A 22,690-nucleotide genomic window follows, 5' to 3' on the forward strand; every position below is an offset into this window, starting at 1 on the left:
GAGGAGGACTGATCCATTCTAATAAGGAATAACAAATGGCCCCTTTGGCCTTCCTCTCCTTCTACCTCTCTCTCTACATCGCTGACCTTTGGGTTTGGAAATTGATTTACTGTTGCCGCTGTTGACGGTGGCATTTTGAAAATGGTAACACCCCACCTCATTAATATAGCCACATGTACAGAGAATAAGTTACCTTGGCCCCATGCCAAAGGAATTTTTTTTTTATGTTATTTACAAAGCAATAGTGGAGATGCACAGGTGGAGTGATAAGTGTTTCCTGTGGTTAAGGATGTGTGGCAAATAGAGGAAGTGACCTTTGTCAGTCAAAATTAACAAAATAACAGAGCGCCACCAATGACAAATGATGCCTATTCATACGGATGTAATTTTTAATTACTCCACATTCAGAATTAACGGATAACTACTTCTGTGTCATAATGACAACCCATTTCGGTGCAACACTCTGTAATCTTCTTCAGTGTGTGTGCATCGACATCAAGCTCTCTAATCTAAGTACCCAGCTCTCAATCCAAGTTATAAAAAACCAAACCCCCCTGCCCCATTAAAAGACATGTCCGACAAAAAAACAACAGGATGTTCTTGGGCTCATTACCCAATCCAAACACTGACATCAGTGACCTTGATTTACTGGAGCTGTTCTTTTTGGGCAGAAAATACACTCCCCAGCAGCACAATAACACAAAATGAGGCAAATTGCCTAAATGTGAAATGTATTTTGGATGATAAGGCATTTTCCATCCCCAGAGAGAAAAGACTTAATGACAAAATTGAGAGTAGCAGATAGGAGAGATTGAGCGATAAATTGTCGAGTCCCTGGTTGATGACGGGCAGAAAATGGCCTCACTTTGGCTTCTTTGCAAAACACATACAAACACCCTCCCCCAACACATACGGACACACTTTTGATGCCAAATTTAGTCAAAAGCAAATAAAGCCATATCAAAGTGACATGTTCTTGCCAAGTACAAGCCTATGAGTTGGAACCATTATGTGCTTCCTAGCAAAATGAATTAGGCAAACAGCGTGGTAATACATAGTGCATCCTTTAAGTAAAATGGTTCTGAATACTATAATCTTATCAGCTTTCATCTTACACCACTCACTGAACTGCTTAAAGGCTGCTCTAATGACAAAACATATTGACACAATACCATTCAAATTCCATGCCTGTTAAATTGAGCCTTGCAGCTTTCAGCAGTCATAATATGTCTGTTGACTAAAGTGTGTTACACACCTTGATAAAATGGGGTGTTGCTTGTTGCTTGGGGTGCTGTTGAAGCTGGGGAGCACAAATTAGTACTGCTCATCTGATGTACCCTGTTTCAACCTGTGGAGCGATACTTTGCATTTTTTTCCTATTATTTGTTTAGTTTTTTTTTTTTTTTTTTCATTTATGTAAGTCCAGCGCTCTATATTGCAGGGAACTGAGGACTCAATATCGTGTTCAATTCCATTCAAGAGAAATCCCTGACCTCCATGGGGTCCAGAGGCTCTCCGTTCTTCAGCCAGCGGTACGAAGGTTTGGGCTTGGCACTGGCTTTGCATTCCCACACCAGAGTGTCACCAATGGTCTTCTGAACGTCCTGAGGCTTCTCGGTCAAGTGAGGTGGAGCTGAAAGGTCACAAACCATATGCTGTAAATTAACACCTTAATGCTACACAAATACTTGAGCATTACCAGTATGCAGCACTTTTACAGTAAATCAATGAACCAACCAAGCAAGCAATTAGTTCATGAAAGAAACATCCATGTGCACAAATCATAAATCCACTTCCAATCAAGCTGACCTCTACTTGAAAAATATATAAATAAAACAATTGTATAAGCTTGAAATGTGGAACATTGAATAGTTGAGACTATTTACTTAAAGGTTAAAAGGTAAAAGATAAACTATTAGGTTTGCTACATACAGCTTAAATCAAATATATTAATGCAAATCTTTTACAAGAATCACATTTACTGACCATGTCATATATTTTGTGATGCTCATAATGAATGGGTTGTCATTTTTCTTTTTAGCAATGCAGTTAATAACATAGACTACATTCCCCTTTTGTATTTTGAAACTTCAGAAATCCAGAGAGCAAATGCCTCTATATTTACGATAGTGCTCCTGCTGTCATATAAATGACTAGCACCTTATCTCTGGCAACAGTGTAAGGAGATTTATGGCCCTTGTGAAGCACCCACATTAATACAGGACGCCCTGCCAGGGTCAAGGGGAACGAGGTAGTTGCCTAGCTGTGTGACTTTGATAAGTAAGATGTAATAATCTTAATAATAATAATGCAATTAATTTTTCTTGATTGAAATAGCCCTTTTTCTTATTTCATGAGAGTAAAGTCTCAGCTGGAATAGTATCTGAGGTACAATCAGTGTCATGGACTTTTTTAGCAAGGCAAATACTCACCCACACACAGGGACTTAAACCAGGATGTTACATAGAAAATACAGTCTTTCATATCACTTGGTCATATTGTGGTTATGAGTGTTATGTATTTAAATTGGTCTTAATGTGCTCTGTGGATCCCGGCAGGTTTGTTGTGGGGGGAAGTTGACTGTCACATCCTGTTCAGAAGAGTTGGTGTTTTGAAACTGTGAGGCACACCAACTCTTCTGACACAACTTAAAAGGCAAAACCATGAAACCAGCAAATGACCCAAAAAATGCCCCGTAACATAAAGACAACAACAGTATGTTTCAAAATTAATGACGCTGTTTCTTGCTTATTATTTCTCTTTGTATTTCCTATCTTTGGTAACAGTGCTGTATGTATTGCCAGAGGAGCAGTTTCCTTGGTAAGAACAAATTATTATTGAAGTAATATTGAAAAAAGCTTGGAAAGAAAAAGAGAGCAGCCACATATGCTAATTGAGATAATATTTTGTTATAAAAAAAATATGCTCTCTTTATGTTCTTTTCACAAGAATAAATTGCACAATAAATATATTTCAATTCAGAGCACACAGTTCTGAATTGAAAATGCATCACTATACAGAAACAAATAGTACATGACACCCTGTTAACAATATTACAAATGAGACCGTCAGATATAACATAATGGGAGCAAAGGCATGACACAAGCAGTTTCTATACAGAATCAATCTGATCGTGCGTGTGAGCCCATTCAAATGCAGTCAACTGCTAAACCATGATCTAATTTCATAAATCCCCTGAAACTACAGAAGGACAATTAAGTGGGAAATCGAAAGAGAAGTCCCCCCTTATTGTTCCTGTGCCCGCATTGGTTGGGTGTCACAAAAACGACATCCCAATATTGATTCTCCTATTCTTCTGTACAGTTGATGGATGTCCCACAAGCGCCTGTCTATGGGAGCTTAAAATGAGATTACAGATTTTTATCACCTGGCGGCCGGCCAGTCTGCAAGGCTTAAAGATAAGACATGACTTGAATCTTACAAGTGGAAGCACGATTTCCACACAGCTACAGTAAAGAAAAGGTACAGCGGTCATGCAACAATGTACCAAGACAGTGATAGCTACAAGTTGTTGAAACATCATGACTTTGTTCACAAAATGACCATAACACGATCACACCATTATCCCCAGTTTTTGGACCTCTAACTTGTTGACATCCAGTCTCTGTACATCTCTATGAACAGGCACTTCTCTTTAAAGTAAAGCATGTTTAATCCCCTGCCTACCTACGGGTACTGTGAGCATTTCATCTTAGCTACAGGTGCTGAAAAAACCCTGTATTATCATATCAAAGGCATCCTCCTTCACAGGAAAGAAAAATCTGGATTTGATGATTTCAGTCAAGCACATCCCTACAGGGCCTTGTGGGCAGACATCATCAATGCATAAACTGCAAAATAATGGAGAAAGAAACTATAAAAATCCTTCATCAAGGGCCATTAAAAGCTTTCTCAGAATATGGGCCATAAGTCCAGTGTTGGTGAGGGAAAAATCACCTCTCCCTGAAAGGTGGTATAAATCTGTGTGCACTACTGCCCATGCTAGCCGCTGGCACAATAAAGATCTTGTCAGAAATGAACTACTGGTAATAGGTTAATTTACTACCACATTCCACTATATGATGCAGTTATATATGAGTTCTAATAAAAGCTACAGATTGCATGACAACAAATAAAACTTTTTGTTAGACTCACACTAAAGCTACCCTTTGATTCTGCAAGATTTTCAATCAGGCCAAGTATTAGCGAACCTTTGAGGCTATGAATCAATGAGTAGAAGATTTGGTAAAAGCCTATAAATGCACATGATATGTTAGGAAGACAAAAGACAGGTTAAAGGCATAAGACATTTTCTTGTTCCCTAGACAAGAAATGGGAAGTAAGTTAAGTTTTAGATCAAAGTCAGCATAACCATCCTCCTACTCACCATAGAAAGACAGCTTTCCTTTCACCGAGTTTCTTCCTCTGCTGTTTTCAGCTACACATTCATATATCCCTGCATCCTCCTGCTGGAAGTATGGGATCTCTAAAACTCCGCTGGCTTTATTTATGTCCACCTTCCTGCCAAAAGAGACTCCATCCACTCTTCTCCAGCTGATGGTTGGCACTGGGCTAAAGGTATGAAAATACAACACACACAGCAAGGTCATGAAATGAAAAGCACTCCTTTATCTATGGATTTAGCTTAGTTGAAGGCACATACAGTATATGATAACAATGAATATTAGAAAATACTGACAAAGTATGTCAATGTTAAATTAATATGAATCTGGGGAGCATTTCTGCTCTGCATAATCTGGGAGCACAGAACAAGAAAAAGTCATTAACGTGCAAAATCTTCTGTTCTCTATATCAATTCAATTCACAAACCATGCATTACCATGCAGTTTAGATTGGTACAGTAAACAACAAATGGCATAGTAATGACCAGTATAATAACACACAGTGGGACGTACTTTCCAAGTGCAAAACATTCCAGTTTGACAGTTGAGCTCTTAGCGACAGGAACAATTTCAGGGAACTGAACTTCGATTTTTGGCTCGTATTCACCCATCACACCTGGAGTTACAAAGAGAAACATAGAATTGATGCCACACAAATCCGAAGGGATTGCTTTCAGTTTAAGGCCTGAAAAGGTCACAAAGAAACTAAATCAAAACAAAGCTTAGGCCATGACAAAAATAAATTATTATCAGTTTCTTTGAACGTTTAGTTTTCTTTGTACTGTAACCATGGGCTTCGGGGTGAATGTCTACTTGTGACATTTCTGACCACTGTTGGGATTGTGATTCAAAATACAAACTATTAATCACACTTTAAGCCTATATTGGTGGCCTACACAGCATCAAACATTTACCAAGCATTATAATTACAAGCCTATCTTGTTTTGACATGAAAAGAAAAAGATCAAATGGTGCAGTTGCTCGTTGCCTCATGATTTGACACCAGTCCTCCCATGGTTTCCACTTTCTCCAAACAGCTAGACAAGAGTCAAATTCAAAGAAAGAAACGTAGATGATCTGATCGGCCAGGCTGTTTTACCAAGAGGCTCGCTGCTCTTTTGAGCATACTGGGCAGCAAAAGCATGCAGTCTGCTTACATCTCAACACAGAATAGTGTGTAATTTTGCAAAAATCTTATCTTGAACATGCTAAGCAAACAGTAAATCGTTTCATTTTGTGAGCCAAGTCATGAACATAAATGAGCAACAGATGATTCAATTTTCTGGCAACTTTTAACCAGCAGCTGGCAAAATCAATGTTTGCCAGCCAAAACTTTCACTTTTTAAAACTTGTTATCTTGCCAGGCTATAGCTAATTAAAGTCACAACATTTGCAATTTGAAAGCTGCACGGTCTCAAATTTGAATAGTGAACATAGTGAAACAAAAAATAAATCATCATTCTGCCTCTGCTTTTTGCTCTCTGTGTGGTTCAGTAAGGGTGGTGCTTTCATACCGTCAACCCTCAGCACTAGAGGAGTTGGTGGTCCTTGCACACTGCTTTTGGTGACTGTGTTGGTGACTACACATGTGTAGTTGCCCACATCAGACGGCTCCACTTTGGCGATGTAGAGGTTGCCCGTCTTCTGGGACACAAATCGCCGTGTGTCCTGGATGACAAACGACGGGTACTCATTGAAGATCCACGTGAAGGTGAGCTCTGTGAACAAAGTCAGGGATGATGGATGTGAGACATGCAGGATGCAAGTCACAAACACACACCTCATTTATACATCACCTATACCCATGTACAGATATTGTGTGCTTCATCAGAAGTCCCATCACTCCAATTTTGGGTGTGTGCCTCCAGGTATAAAACAATTAGTGGATCACACTGGTGGCCACCAGTAATTAAAGACACAACATATAATTGAATAACAATAACTCTTACTCACTGTTGGATAGATACCCTTAATGTGGTAAAAGTTTCACAGGTTCACTATGTTCCATGATCATGGTGAGAGTATGAATGACTGGTTTTTCATGGGTGGGGGCATGTTGCCTCAGGTACCACTATGACAAGAAATACCAAATAAGGAGCCCAGTTTGAGTTATATATATATATATATAATCTGAAGGTTTATCAGACACCAAAATACTGCACAGCTGTTTTCAATACTATGAGATAGAATTTTTAAACAGGAGAAGACTCGCTATGATCATCAGACGTTATCTACCAGGAATGTTTGCTTGCATGTATTTGCCTGGCACCACAGCACCCTGCCAGATTAGGGTGCGTTACATTTTGGCAAAAGTTTCTGAAAAACACCATTTGTTTGTCCTTTGCGTTGAAATAAAATAAGTGCATAATCCTATTATCATCTCATACTCTTTATTTTATCTGACTTCTGTTTTCATACCTCTTCTTGGGATTTAGTTCTTAATAAGACTGTATTTAAAAATACAGAGACAGTGACTGTACATAAAAAAATAATAACAAGCATCTCCCTTTGTAGCTGTTGTGTAGCAGCAGAGGACCTTAAATCAACCATGAAGCTGCATCTCCTGCATAAGAAACTGTATAATGCCCATTAAAATGTACCACAGCTCATGTTATTCAGTATGATAACACCAAGTCTACTATTCATCATCCATGATAACAAGTTTCTGTGAAAGACTCCCAGTACTATCAACCAAATGGAGTGCAGTCAGAGAAGCTTTGCACCAACAATCAGCAACATTATAAAAACGAATGATGGTGTTTTGACATATTGACACAAGGATAGATTGCTCTGGACCATATTGCATCCCTGTCCCAAAAGCAATCTTGGCCGTTGGTAAAAACTTGTCTAAGCGATGACTCGGCACTACAGTACAGGGAATAATTGAGACGTGAGTTGGACACTCATCTACTGACTCAGTATTCTTCACTTCTGCTCTTTAGGAAGAAGACTTGAAGACGTGTGGACTTTGATATATTACTGCAAACCTTACAAATTATGATGTGACACAGAATCTTGAGAATCTTGTGTGATGTGCACGTGAGGATGCTCCTTTTTACCAAATACAGTGTGGGTGTTTTTATGTTGGTTGTATCCGTAGAAGACAAACTGACCTTGTGCTCATCCTAAGAGCACAACACGAGATTTAAACTTGGACCACACAGTGTAATCACACCTGTCTCTCTGTTTTGTGCCAATGATGTCCATTTTTCCTACTTTGAAGTGTGTCACATTTTAAATTCAACAATATTTAGAAACTTTACAATAAATGGAATCTCTAAACACACACTTCAATAAATGTGCTTTAATGGAATATTTTTGATATATATACATATTTTGAAAAATATGCTATTTCACTTTCGTGCCAAGAGTTAGATTAGAAGATCAAAACCACTCTTATGTCTTGATAATATGAGGAGTTGCATATCTCTTGCAGTTTCACCTGCCATGAACTCTGTCTTAGTCCCTGTGACTTCTTGGCTTGATCCATCCGATACACTCAAGGAACAGCTGTAATATCCTCCTCTCCCCTAAATAATATATCTCAGCTCTCATCCTCACAAGGTTATTCATATTTAATGTCTGTTTTTGAAACAATACCTTCTAAAGCTGCAGGCACGACAAACTGGAACAACAGCAAATAAGAGGTTACTAATTGGTTAGTTAAAGATTCATGGTGAGAAACAGGAAGCAGGAAATAGGAAGTGGAGAGCACCACTGGTTGTACTTGATGATTTGACTTGAGAGCCTTCTGCGGATGGACGGTAATGGAATAATGCAATCATGAGTGACAGCGAGTGGCAGATTTTCATTGTGGTTCCATTTAGCCCTTGTATAATGAACAGGCAGCATCAATTCCCCCTTAATGATCTGAGAGGAGAAAGGAGAAATGGAACATGACAGGCCAAGGACATATTGAATCCAGAGTGGGTTTTTGCACAAGTGTGTATTGCATCAAAGAAAAGTATATGCACAACTTGTGTCAAAGTTTTTACTACCAAGTCCGTTCCCTGGACAGCAACAGCCATTAACCAGGGGTGCCTATCTGTATTCATAACACACAACAAGTTCACTCTATGAAATGGCTTAGGTCACGCACATGGGAAAAATGCCTGCAAGCTATGCGTGTTGTTACTAGCCAGTGAGCAGCCTCTGTTTTTGGGGTAGATGCACTGGATAGATGCACTGGATAGAGAACAAGAGATTTCAGCCTTCAGTAAATCTAAAAGGCCTGTTTCCATTAGCGAAAGGAGGTCAGATGCATTAGGACCTGGGCAAACCACAGTCATTCAAACCCTCTCGGAGCAAAAGACAATACATATCGACATCTGATGCAAACACAGTACAGCACAGTGAAGGAACACTGCTGGAACTCCTCTTGGATACTTGACAATATTTTGGCTCCTTCTTTAAGTGCAACTTCAAACTGCCTCACAGTTTTAGAGCATCCTGGGCAGCACCAAACTACTTCCTGCAGCTGTCTTGAGGGTTTTCAGGCATCGTTAAAATGAAATAATGGCTTCCTGAATCATGCATGGGATATTGAAATCCTTTAAAGGGGAGATGAGGCAGATCCTTGTCTAAGGCTGCATTGTGCTGATCATGAATTGTTTCCTGTCACCCTTTATGGGAGCATGTTTCTCACTTTTCCAACACTGTCTATTCAAATGCCAGTCAGGATTTACTTTGTTTCAAAAGTGCAACAATACAGTCACAGTGCTGTAAATATTATACAGCACCCCATTATTTGTCTTAGCATATTCATGTCATTTGTCACATCTTCCTAATGTATCCACATTATTCCCATGAATGTATCTCACATTTCACAGGATCTTTTGATTCTTTTTATTCTTGTTTGTCAGTCTTCGTAATCTCTTTGTACACCAGTGAAAATATTCAGCAATATTTCTCCTCTGCTAAACCTAATCCAACTTAAAGTCAAACGACATTTATGAAAATACATCCACAGCTAGATTGTAATATCTCCTCTTTTAAATGTTGAGTGAACTTCTTTTTCTTTCTACTAGTGTAGATGTGAAATTATACAGTTTTCTCTTCAGTAGATAAACCGTATATCCTTTCATATTAGCCGTCAAAATGAGGGGCTGAATGAGGACAAGCTAAAGTGAATGTAAAGTGTGTGGGTGTTTGTGTATGTATATATGTGTCAGCAAGTAACCACATCTAGGTGGATGCCTCCCAACCATAGCAGATATGGTCAGGCTGGCCTTTCAGCAAAGATGTTAGAAAATTGCAAATGATTCATTCCAAAGCACATGTCAACATCCTCAACATCTCCATCGATAGGCATATTCTATGATGACAGTTGCTGAAAATATTGTCAGAAAATGGATCATTCCAAACATTGTGCTAGGTCTCCAGAGAACAGATATTCATCACAACAAGAGGGAATGAAGAGGTGTAAATAAAAGCAGTCTGTACATTACTGGTCAGCTGGACAAAAGCAGACTCCGGCTGTGCATATTTGATATGAGGAAACAGCAGGGAAGCAAGCTGACCCAGTTTGAGTGAATTTGAACAAGAGTAGCAATTACTTACCCTTCACCCAAATACAATTATTGCTGCCATTTATAAAGCACTGATAAGGCATGTTGGATTCTGAACATCCTTGTATTTCATGTTATCATATGAGATTTCTTGCATCACAGTTGACTGTGTATGTTTCATTTATTTTCAGGTCTGGACCAAATCTGTCTCTGCCTCCTTATTTTACCTCTGTTGTACCTCTTGGTGCCAGATTTGTCTGGCATCATTTTTGATCATTTTAACAGTACGTTGAACAGTCTGTTAAAATAGCTAACCAAGAAAAAAACTTGAAAATAAAAAACTTTGGCTATGTGATAATAACTTAATAATAACTTAATCATGCACACAATGCACATAACATTTTATTTCCACTGCTTGGGTTAAACCAATAATGGGGGTAACATGTTATGCTGATTAGTATTATTTGTTCTTTAGACAATTATAGAGTGTTCTTCAAAAAATGGTTTGCAAATGTAATGCTGATTTGAGTTTCCCCTCAATTAGCCAAGTTTGTTATTTAGTTGTTTTTTTTTGTTTTTTTTTATTGGTTAGTTTAAACTGTTTGTAGTACACATGTACTTTGGTCACACTGTGTAAATAAAACTTCATAAAAATATTATATGAAAAAAAAAAAAAAAAAACCAAGCCTGCCACTTACGAACTTTGCTAGTCCCTCTAGCCAGGCTTCCTCACAGTGTCCTTAAATGAATGGGCCAACATTTATGCACTTTACTTTATAACACTGAAAAATCAGAGGAGAACTGTACCTAACTGAGTAAGGGAACAAGCCAGAAACACAATTGTTATCCATTGTGCATAAACATAAATCTGCACAACAGTTATCAAATATAAAATCATAATACAATATTTCCACCTAATGAGAGGAGGCATTTACTCTAATGGTAATGTGAGACAATGTGGCATTAAAAGTATTAGGTTAGTGTTTCCTCTGCATCTTAGATAATGAAATAATGATGGTCCTTAAGATTTTATGTTAGTGTGGATGCAGTTATCATTCCTCTTTAAGAGCAGGTAAAGGCTTTGTATCAGACTGGATGTGACAGATATGGGCCAGGTGCAATATAACAGTGTGGTTTACTGACAGCAACCCCTCCAGGACTCTAGTCCGAAATCATCAGTGTCATGTTGGAGGGTAGTCCAAAGGGAGTTTGGAGCCTAAATAAAAAGAACCAAGTTTTTGTGACAAATGACAGACAAGACGAACATGAATTATTGAATAGAATTATTGAATAAATCTATTAACATTTCCCCGAAGACAAGAACATCAAAACCCAGATAACATATCTCCGATGACTGAGTCAAATTTTTACCCAAACACACTGTGGCACATCTTGGTAAACATTTGTGATTTTGTCAAATATGCAAGATCACAGTTACAACAAAGCAGCTGAAGTTCTTGAACACAGTCCAGCGTCAGAAGCCGGGGGAATCTCCTGAATGTTGTGAAAATAAGTTTATATTGAGAGAAATTACATTTTTTAATCCTAATTAAAACAACATTGTGTCCTCAAATTGCATGAGAGTACAAAGGACAATGAGTATAGAAACCCGGGTGGTTAAACCATCTGTCAGTTAAAAGGTAAACAAACACATTTCATCGCTGATGAAAGAAAAAGAATAACAGAGAGGACTCACTTGATTAGGAGGTAAGTTACAAAGGTTTTTAAATGTCGAGTTTCTCACAGGGGTGAAACTCCCACCTGCTGTTCATGTAAATAAATTGTTATGACACTATGAGCTTTATGAACTCTGGACAAGGTCATTCAACACTTCCAGTCCTTTCCAGAGCCAAGAAGTAGCACTCCTGAATAATTCTTGAGGTGCCTTAAATCGCAACCTCCCTTCACCTTGTTCTTTTGTGTAATACAAAATCTCTCAAATCTAAGAAGAAAACACTTTTGGTCTTTCTTTTGTATCTGTTGGGTAACAACCTGCTGTACTTGTGCTGTATATGTTTATCTGTTTGGCAACCTGTGCCTGGCACATCTTGGTTATATTACATTTTAATTAAGATTAAATAACATTTTAATTTATATGCCTCAGTTTGCTTACAACATACAGTACTTAGCCATAGTACACACAAATACTATGACTTACAACAACTTTAGTATTCATTAAACACATAAACAATCCAGATTATTTTCTCGACCCAAAGGTGATTTAAAGGCGACTCATTAAACTACCTCAATACATTCCCAAGTTAATAAATAATGTGTGTCTACTGTATGTCTCCTCCTCTTCACACATTTGGCACATGTAATCTATCCAAGGATAGGTCAGTCAATGTCAACTCAATTCTGTGTGCATTGCTAAAAAGAGGGTGAACCCAAATGGTTGTCCAAGGAGAGCTACATGCTTTGTCAATACTGTAACATAAAGGAAGCAATCTTCCTCTTCCAAATTGTACACATTAGCCTGGTGAATGCAGGATTGCCTTCACACAATACATCATGATTCTAGAAAAAAACTAGACAGAATTTTTTGCAGATGGCACATCATCCTGACTAAACTGCTGCTTTTTTTTTCTTGGGAATAATGAATATACTATTGAATTTAAATGGCTGTGCCCAGATTTTTCAAAATGTTTTTGGACACTGTCATGACACTGCTATGACAGCCAAACACTCCTGACAATGCTGCTGTTGTGTTTTAAGCTGGCTAGAATGTGTTTTGGCATTTGGACACCTTTCACCAGGGGATGTGTCTCAAAAAAAAAAAAAAAAGCCATTACACTACGAGGCTGCCAAACGTAAGCATATGGTTCATTGTTCCAGCTCTTCTTGTCAACACAAGGTGAGATGTCCCATTATAACATATAGAGAACAAAGCACTACAAATTTAGGCCTACTGTTAGTTTCGCAAGCGACTGTGTGATAAAAAACAGCTTATACTATTCTTATTGCAGCAGCTAAAAATAACATGGATTCACATAGTAGCACATGAATTAGTTGACTAAAGTTTACCCAAAATGACACCAAACATTGGTTTGTACTCAATGCGCGCACACAGTATAACATCCAGCAGCCAAAGCTTTAGCTACATATACATGTTTTACAGTTTGTTAGCTGATTCTCAGTGACACAAGTATAACTATTTAACAGTAAACTTGCTTTTTTTGTTTTCACAAACTCATAACATTAGTTTGCTTTTAGCACAATAGATTATTTTTGTTAGTTTCAGGTGTGCCATTGTTGAGACTGAGAAAAATGGCCAAAGTCATTATCACAACATTAATATAAAAATTTTTTGCATTCTTGATGTGTTAAATCCAATACAAATTACCTGTGTTCAACTCTTACACATTACATGAGGTAAAACTCATTTCACACATGTAAAACCAGAACCTCAGTAACTAATCTTGCTAGTTTTTAAATGCAATGATTGTGCTAATGGATTTCATGATTGCTTTCAATCATGAAATCCATATGGGACACAAAACTGAGCAAAATTATAACATGATATGATCAAATCACAATGAAATGATGACCAAAGCCGATACACAATAATATCTAATAAGAATAATAATAATAATAATAATGATAATAGTTGTTGTTGTTCTTATTATTATCACAGATTTTTTAAACACCATAAACCTCATTATTCCCTGGCTCTACATTCACTTCATGTGAATCCTTACAGTAAAAACACTTTCACTATACTCTTTAAAACCAGTCTTTCAAAATAATGGCTGCATGTTAAGATAGAGGATTACTTTTGGCCTTGCTGGCTGGTAGAGCAAAAGCTAATCTTCAGACCCCCATGTAGAGGTTAATAGCACTGGATGCTAACTCCCATTGATAATGTCGTGGAAGCAAAGGGCTGATGTGAAGCAAACAAAGCACCTTCAGAGAAAAGCTCCATTACTCAGCCTGGCAGGGCCCCAGCCACAGACAGCCTCTCTAGTCTGCATGCCAAAGTTTTTCCTCGCCCCCATTGAAAATCAGGCTCACAGGCCAGAATGTCCCAAAGTAAAAATGACTCACTCCACTGATCTCAACAACACAAACAAACAGCCAGGGGATCTGAGGGGGAGAGCACAAACATGACTTCCACTTTGTCCAGATAAACACAGAGCAGATGAGGAATCAGAGAAGTCATACCATACTATGTCCACATTTCTGTATAAAAGCGATAGTGACTCTTCACTGATACTGAGTGTTTGTTGCTGCAGCACAAACGACTGACACTGACTGGTACAGATTAAAATATATCTTCACAAAAGAACAAAAACTTACCTCCAGAATGGGGCGGTGGGCCACAAAGTAAGACCACTCCTTGACCTTCGCGAACCCTCACTGGACTTCTTCTCTGTGTCTTGAAGTTCTCCAAGTCTGTTTACCACAACACAAAAGCAATAAAGCAAAAACAATCAATTCATTCTGAAGCCATAAACACACAGGAAGAAAACAGGACCTGCCTAGCTGTTTACAGAGATAAAAATGCACTAAAAGTCATATCTATGGTTACTCAATAATTTCATATCTGGTTAGAGCACAGCTACTGACCAGAGTTTAAAAATTGAGACATGATGCAGAACTTTTGCATAGTCTATTGAAACACTCATGCTATGTTTGCATAAATGCAGACATAGTGGTGTAAAGTCCTGAACACTTCTGACTGGAGCAGAAAGCAATTCCTCAAGTATAAGTCACGCAAGAGTGAATTTAATTGGAACGGCGTATTGTTATCACTTTCTATGTTTCATCCACTGCACACAGACCAGCAACAATTAAATGACTAAGACTGAAACATCATTTGTATGGGGGCCGATTACTTGTTGACAACCTGCTGAGAGAAAGCACGAAGAGACGGCAATCCTTGTACACTTCCTTCTCATGCCTGCTGTGGCTCTAGGAGCATATTGGCTGCAGGCAGTGCAACCAAATATGCGGCTGCCATATAATGACATAATCAAGACCGAATTCAAAAACAGGGAGAAAGAAAACAAAATTGACACACCTGTGTACAAGCACAGCAGGGTGACCCTCTGCATAATAAATAAAGTACATGGTCTTTGCAGACCTCGTGGGTAATGGAAAATTACATTCAGCAGAACATTTTTACATTATCACGATTGAAAGCAGCATTTTTTTTCTTTGGTTCCAAATGATTAAGTGCAAAGCCCCAGTATGATTTTTCAAATTAATTGGTATATCATTAAGTTCTTTTCATATTTGGTGCAGACAGATTGAGAGGATGCTTCAGTAGCCAATTCTTAATCTATGGCTAATTCATGGGTAACGCAATATAACATACAGCCTGTCTGTGCATGAACAGATTCAGCACAGTTAGGGTCCCTCTGGACTAACAAGACATCTATAGATCTGATGGAGCTTCTCAGTAAATGTGAGAAATCTATTAATTTACCGCAATCTCTTTTTATGCTGTGTATGCCTGAAATGTTTGTGGAAGCATATACAATACTTGGTAAAGACCATAGCTCACAGATATTAGTAAACCAGCAATAGAAACCCAGAGACGCAGAGATTAAAAAACAAAAATCTTTCCCCTGGCAATTTTAAACTTACAAGTTTCATCTTACTTTATTGGCTTAATCTAAAGGAGCTTTCTCTGCTGCCGAATGTAGTTCCTTCCTAGGAGTGGGTGGTCTTTATAATACCCTCTGTGCAACGCTACATTTTTAAGGTCAGATTAGAGGCTGTTGTGAGAAGCTATCGGCAAGTGGCAAGATAGGCCGGGGCTAGCTGGTTAGCTTGCTAACCTCAGTTGCAGAAAGGACATGAGAGACAAGAATTAACACTGACATTGCTTTTCACCACAGGAGACAGCTCTTGGCAAGTAAACCAATGTAGTTTGATGCTGAACTCACAACATTTCCTCTAAACTGGTAGGTAAACAGCTTTTCATGATAACACTGCCTATGTAGTATTGAGAGTTACCAAAAGATTAAAACAAGAAAACGTCCCAGTGAGCCATGACAATGTGACAGTGAATCGGCAGGAAATACAAAAGGACCATGTAACTGAGGCAGAACAGAATTCAGTCATTATTTTGATTATTTACACCTGTACGTTTCCTTTTGTCAAAAAAGGCTTCATTCAAAACCACAAATGTCAATCATATGGCGACCACAAATGTCTGCACCACATTTCATGGCAATCCATCAAACAGTATTAATATAAACTATAATATAATAAAATAATATTTCAAGTGATGGACTGAAAGACCAAGCAACATTGCCATCCATTGAGCTATGCCACTAGCACAGCTAAATATTGTTTCATTTGTCCACCCACCTCAACATACAGTATTGGCTTAGTGAGCAGGATGACCAGCTATCTGGTAACATATTAAACTCTGGGCCACTACCTGCTGATTCGGACGGTACATCCCAGCAGCTGCAGTGGCAACAATTTTGAATGGTTTGATGCTGTGAATTGTTTGGTTTCAGTTAATATTGTACATACTGTGTTCATCTGAAGTGGCATATAAAATAATACACTATCTACAGTGGGCCGTCATAGTGTCAGGCTTGCTGCAGAAAATATTTGTCCCACTGTTGGACTACAAACCATTTTGTGTGAGCATTATTAATGAATGACAAAAAATAGATGGTAAAAGTAAAATAGTACTTGCCTGTCTCTTTAACATCTGCAGAGTCTGTCAGTAGCATGGGTTTAGTCGTCTGCTCCCTGATTCATTGTTTTCCAACAATTGGATAACTCTGATGAAAAGGATTGGCCTTTTCAATACAGCTTTTTTCCCTCATAAAAAAAAAAACAAAACAAAACAAAACAAAACAAAACAAAAAAAACTCTGCACAGGGCAGTATTTTTCCTGATAGTAACAGTTGTGGAAGGCTTGCTGCCTACTTTATCATATTAGGATAGCCAGGTAGGACCTCGACTACAGATATATAACATTTGAGAAAAAAAAAGCTAGAAGTTTATACTGGAGTTATAATGGGCAGAGTATGATGAATATCTCAACTTTTTTATTTTATTTTTTATTTTTAGAGATTTTGGTATTTTTTAAAAAACATCTATGTTAAAGTATGGATATATGGAATATGTTTTGACCGCAAAACAGTTTCCTATTACATGTACATTAGTGTAGCTTGTCATTACTGCTGTTCATTAACTGTTTACAGTTAATGAACAGGTGAACAAGGGTCTCACCTTTGAATCACTATTGAACAACTCTTCTTATCCACTCTTTACCACTAAGTGAAGCAGCTTACATGAGGCATCTGCCCTAACCAAGCATCTATGTGTGTGGTTGCCTAAGGGTACACAAAGCCATGTCTGAAGAAAAGTATATCAAAATAAATATTTTACCGTAATGAGAAAGAACTACAGGGCCAGACATCCCTTCCTAATTGGGTGTTTTGTCCCCATACCCTCTCTGTCAGCAGGTATTATTAACAACATACAGGATCAAATTGACTCTTTTCTACCAAACCAGGCTCACACATTGGAAAATATCAGAGTTGCTCAACTCACACCGAAAGTGAAGCCCTCCTGATCAATATTCCTTTGGAGTATGGTGGGGCGTAAATGAGCTAGACACACTAAAAGCCAACAATGCCTGACAACCCAAGCTGTTCTGCACCCCGTGGATCATCTTATCAAGCCTATCATGGCTCTGCACCTCCATGTGCTTCTCCATGGCTGGGTTCAGGCTATTTTGAGTGTTTTCAGATCCATGAAATTGGATGTGAATTTGCATTTTTGGGCTTGCTACTCCAATGTGACCCATTGTAATGAATGAGTGGCGATTGCAGAAAAGGAAGAATTGAAGCCATACTGTTGAAGTGTGAGCTCGAGGACAATTTGTGAAGTCATTACATTTGTCACCTGGCCATTGTACGAAGGGAATAAAGACTTTTAAAAACTTTCTTTATTTAAAGTTCTCTAGCTATGGTTAATTTGCCTCCATTAAGCTTCTGTCTTTTAATGAAACAAGACTAGGTCAAAACCTAGTACATGGCTGGACTATGTTGTAGGTTATTTGCATTCTGCCTAGCGTCAGCCAGTTTCAGCCCTTTATGTATTTGCTCCTCTCCCAAGCTGTTGCTCTGCACTGCTAAAATCCAGATTTTTTACGTTGTCTGACAAAATTTACATACAAGTTAAAGATAATGGCTTTTCTGTGATTTTGGCTATATTTACTTGTAGAATGAACTCTCAGAGAAAAAGTTAGAGGCTCATTCACGTCAGCTGCCGTGCAGTCAGTTATTCACCATTATAGGGCTGGCCCTGGTGTTGCAGTTAATCTGTATTTCTGATGTCAGCTGACCAGTTACAGAAGGTTTGGACAAAATATATTAAAAATGATTAACCTTCAGGCTTTTATGACCAAACATTTTTTTAAAAGAAAACTATTGATAATAAGTAAGTAATAGATCTGACAGAAAATCGCACATTGGAATAAATTGCAATTAACATCTAAAAAATGACCTATGGTCATTTCCATCACTACCCTCAATATCACACAATGTAAACTCAGTATAAGCTCAGCTGAGGCTGGTAGATATTTTGCCATTAGTTTTATGTGATTTGTGATGAACTTAAGTGTTGATGCATATCTTTTATCGAGCGGGTGGCTCCAGATGAAATGCCTGGGTATTATCAAATTGTATCAATCCAAAGTCATTAGGATTCATCCTCTTGGGACCATGAATATCTTCACCAAATGCTATGCTAATGCATTCAAGAGTTTTAGACCAAAGTTTTGGACTGGCAGACCAACTAACAATGCAATCTCGTGAGTAATGAATAAAAAGAAACTACACAGAAAGACTTAAAGGTCATAAATGTGTTAAAAGTGAAGGTTTCAAAGAATCCTTTATCTTTTTGTCTTTTTTAGAGCTTCAAAGTTGAAATGGAGTTGAGTTAGTCACACTCCCAATATTATAACCTATCTAGTCTAGTCTTTGCCTGAATACATATAGAAGGTGACTGTGTAAAAATTGTGGAAACTTAATTACTGACTAAATACTAAGTATTCAAAAAGGTACTGGTAAAGTTCAAGTCACCAAAAATCTGTGATAAGCAATCAAAAATATAAATGAATAACTGCAATGAACATGACTGATAGATGGTGAAAAACCACCATCTCCTCTCATCCATCTGCTTCTAGTCTTCCCTCCCCTCTCCTCTCCTCTGTTCTCAGGGAGGCATCATGCAGTGAACCCCTAACAGTGAGTGACACATGACATTTGAGGAGCGATAAACATCAAAGGGGCCTAATTCTTACAGAGCGCTAGCGCTGGAGTCTCCTGTCAATTACAACACTGTTGTGAAGTGCAGCATTCAGAAACTGCCCGCTACTCTCCACACTACAAGATGATTTGAAACCGAGACTGAGCACTTAGCATCACAGTGCTGATGAGAAATGTTATTGTCCCTTACTCAGATGCTCTCCAACTCAAAACATACTTAATTTTCACCTGAGGCAACAGCAGTGAATAATGAGTACAGGCAAAATGTTAATGAGAGAAGAGAAAAAAGATTTAGAAGATATAGAAATCTTGTAAAGTAATTATACAGATAAGGCAGTTATGTTAGACTGGAGCAGTAAGAAAAGAAATGCAAATGAAGTTCGATTACAGGGCTGAATTTGATAGGAGTAATCATGAGCACCAAGATACAAGGAGTCGTATCCTGCATTTCTTTCATAAATACAACGATTTCAACCTTCATTAAACACTGTTTTACCCTTGTGGCTCAATAAGCGGCACAGCATCTAGTATGTAGCATGTTCTCCAGGACAGGCATCCAATACACTTTGCTTAAATTGCACGCCTTGCAATCTGTTGTATAATGTTGCATCTTGCATCAATGAAAATCCTTTCACTTACACCAAAAATATCCCTTGGAGATTAGGAAACTCAATCTGGCTTGATAACCAAATAGATTATTCCTTCCCACACTCTCAGCAGCCGAGCAGAACCTTTTAAACATTTAAGTCTGTATTGTCAACAGGATCAAGAACCTTTATACTTTTAGAGGTTTAAGCCCCTAACAGATGGTGGAAACCGTTATATCATCCATCTTTCAGAGGATTAAAAATGTAGGCTATCTTGACTGTATGCACTACACATCCATGCAAATCGTGCATGCACAAAGTTAATGTTGTTGGACACCATCAGTCGGCACAAATCTAAGACACTGCTCTTCAGCCTTTCATCAGTATAGACCTTTATCAATAAATTGCAAAGTATAGCATACATTGTTAAAGAGTGCACAACGATTTTCTTAATTTGTTTTCTGCAGCGCTGACTAAAAGAGTTGGTTTGAGGCTTCCAGGCTGGCTAAGATTATGAGCTGGACATTATTGTAGATCCTTGTATTCTCTTCATTAATGGCCTTACCTTCATGTTTGTCTCACAGAGTTATTACAAGACAGAGACAGGCACAAGCCCCTTGGTGTTTGAAAGAGCATATTGAGCTAGTCTGAGTCAGACTCTGTTACAAATGACACGATATGACTCATAACAGGCTGCTCCTCCAATGAATTATTCCCTTGACCTGAGACCTACTCAATCACACAGCACACTTAATTAAGTTAAACCAAGAGCAATAAATAAGATGTATGGCACATCAGCACTGATGCTTGTCCTCATCCGTTGACAAAAGCGGCAGGTTCCAGGTCAGGCCCAGGCGATGGATGAGACCAATAACACTGACATACAGTGCCGGTCAGGACTCAAAAATTGGTAGGAAATGTGGATATGATCAACAGCCTGCTCGCAACTCAGCTATATGCTGAAGATTCAATGCTGCTTTGAAGAAGCACCAAACAATAGCGAGATGGATACCTCTGGTGCTCTCCCCGCCAAGGATCATCGCTGCGTCTGCTATGGCAGAGAAACAGACATCAGAATTTAATCAAGCTGCACCGTCTGTTCACAGATATAAGGGCTGTCACTTGATATGGGCTGCCCATCAAGAGTGGAGGCCTCAAGTTCACCTTGCCATCAGAGATGCCTTAGACTCTGGTCTTATAAAATGTGATGGATGAAGGCTGTAAAGCATCAACTATACAGGGTTCTGTCAAGGCCCACAACACAGTCACAGAGTCTTCATCACAGAGATGTGAGAAATTTAAAACCACCAGACAGAGTAAACACCAGCAGTGGAGCTTCAATCAGGGTTAAAGTATAAAAAAATAGCATGATATTAATATGGTTGGTTAATCTGTGTTTTCTCGTTAATAACCTTAAAGGGGAAATATGTAAAAAAAAAAGCCAACAGTCAAATTCTTTCTCTAAAAAAATAGGGGGAAATACATTATCGGAAAGTTGAGGTGTCCACCCCTATCCCAAGAAACAAGGGAATGTACTCTTTTTCTCCTCCCACATCCCCTTCCTCAGTGCCATAGTCAGACAAGCCTATAGTCAGATTGCCATACTAGCACAAATCCCGATGAGCCACCACAATTGTGGGCTGGTGGACTGTCAGAGAATTTATTACGTTTTTGATGTCCCTCTCTGTATGTCTGTCTTTTGGGGTACACATGAGAGCGTTCTGTATGTGTGGACTGGGACTGGGCTCACTGGCCAATCACAACCAAGTTTCAACCCTCATTTTGAGCTAATATTAGCATGCATAAATCTAGCCGCAACATTGGGCAGTTGTTTACATGTTGACAAACCTACAATAATTGGAGAATAATGTTTTCCACACAGGTTTACCTTGAAATCTAATTAGGGTACTGGTAGGTTGTTTTCTTTGGTTATTGTTAGACTGACGACAACAATGTCAAAGCAGTAGGAGACACGGGGAAGATGTAGTGGTGGCAGGAATAGATGACGTGGAGGCTAAGGAACATATACAGCTAGAGCAGCAGCATCAATAGCTGAGCTTGAGGAACGAGTGGAGTAACATTGCTGATGGAGGACTGCTGCAACACAGGTTTATAGCCTGGTCACCTGGTTAATACTTCTTCACCCTGTCACGTTGGACTGAGAGCAGACTGGATGCTACAGTGACTCACTATCACCTCTTGAGGTAGAAGGTAGCTTATGACAGGATGGGCTGGGGCTACCTGGTTAGCATGCTAAATTCAGTAGATATCACTGCAGCCGAATATGTGGACATATTTGACATACCGTCAAAACTGTTATTTCTTCACATTGTGTTGATAATCACGGTTTTTCAATTTTTTAAAAACAAAATACAAAATACTACTATCGCCCCTTTGTCTCTAACAGCCTACAGTAAGAATCTCCCGTCCCTGGTTGTTTTTTGTTAGGGAGGATCAGGTCTGGAAGCAAAGAATCCTGGAAATTATACATACTTTCAGTGAACCACAACGTCGGATGCTTAATGAAACTTTTACTTTCTAAGACAAACAAAATCTGGACTGAATTCAAAAGAAGTGAACTTGAACTGAGGTGAAATAATAAAACTGAAAAGAAAAATTATTTAAGACCAATGAATGCCAAATTTAAGAGCTGTATTTTTGCTAATTGAAATGGAGTTATTACCAATAAAAATTGAATTCTCAGTTATACTGTAGTTTGCATAAAAGATTTAACCTTGCACTCCAATAACATATCATACTTACAATGAACAGTGTTTTTTGTTTTTTGGGTTTTTTTTTTTTTTAAAAAGGATCACAATGGATGCAGCAGAACCCGAGATATCTTTATCAGTCATCTCTGGTAAGCTCACTTCTTTCTAACTCCTCACCCTCAGTTTTTTTCATTTTCAAAAATGTAGCTTTCAGTCCCTGGTGACACTGACTCAAGT

General features: G+C 38.4%; 1 protein-coding gene across 3 annotated transcripts in view; it reads right to left on the minus strand.

Moving 5' to 3' along the window:
* Nucleotides 1–22,690, minus strand: part of cntn3a.1 (contactin 3a, tandem duplicate 1) — a 74,420-nt gene that overhangs the window by 32,425 nt on the left and 19,305 nt on the right. For all 3 annotated transcript variants that reach the window (XM_071475859.1, XM_071475860.1, XM_071475858.1), the window contains exons 5-9: nt 14,207–14,302; nt 5,918–6,121; nt 4,917–5,019; nt 4,388–4,572; nt 1,494–1,633 (exon numbers count right to left, since the gene is read on the minus strand). In XM_071475859.1, the coding sequence (XP_071331960.1) occupies nt 1,494–1,633; nt 4,388–4,572; nt 4,917–5,019; nt 5,918–6,121; nt 14,207–14,302 (728 nt within the window). The remainder of the gene's footprint in view (nt 1–1,493; nt 1,634–4,387; nt 4,573–4,916; nt 5,020–5,917; nt 6,122–14,206; nt 14,303–22,690) is intronic.

The sequence above is a fragment of the Trachinotus anak genome, unplaced genomic scaffold (genome assembly GCF_046630095.1).
Source record: "Trachinotus anak isolate AG129_WGS33_773 ecotype Australia unplaced genomic scaffold, CSIRO_AGI_Tana_v1 ptg000004l, whole genome shotgun sequence".
NCBI classification, from domain to species: Eukaryota; Metazoa; Chordata; class Actinopteri; order Carangiformes; family Carangidae; genus Trachinotus; species Trachinotus anak.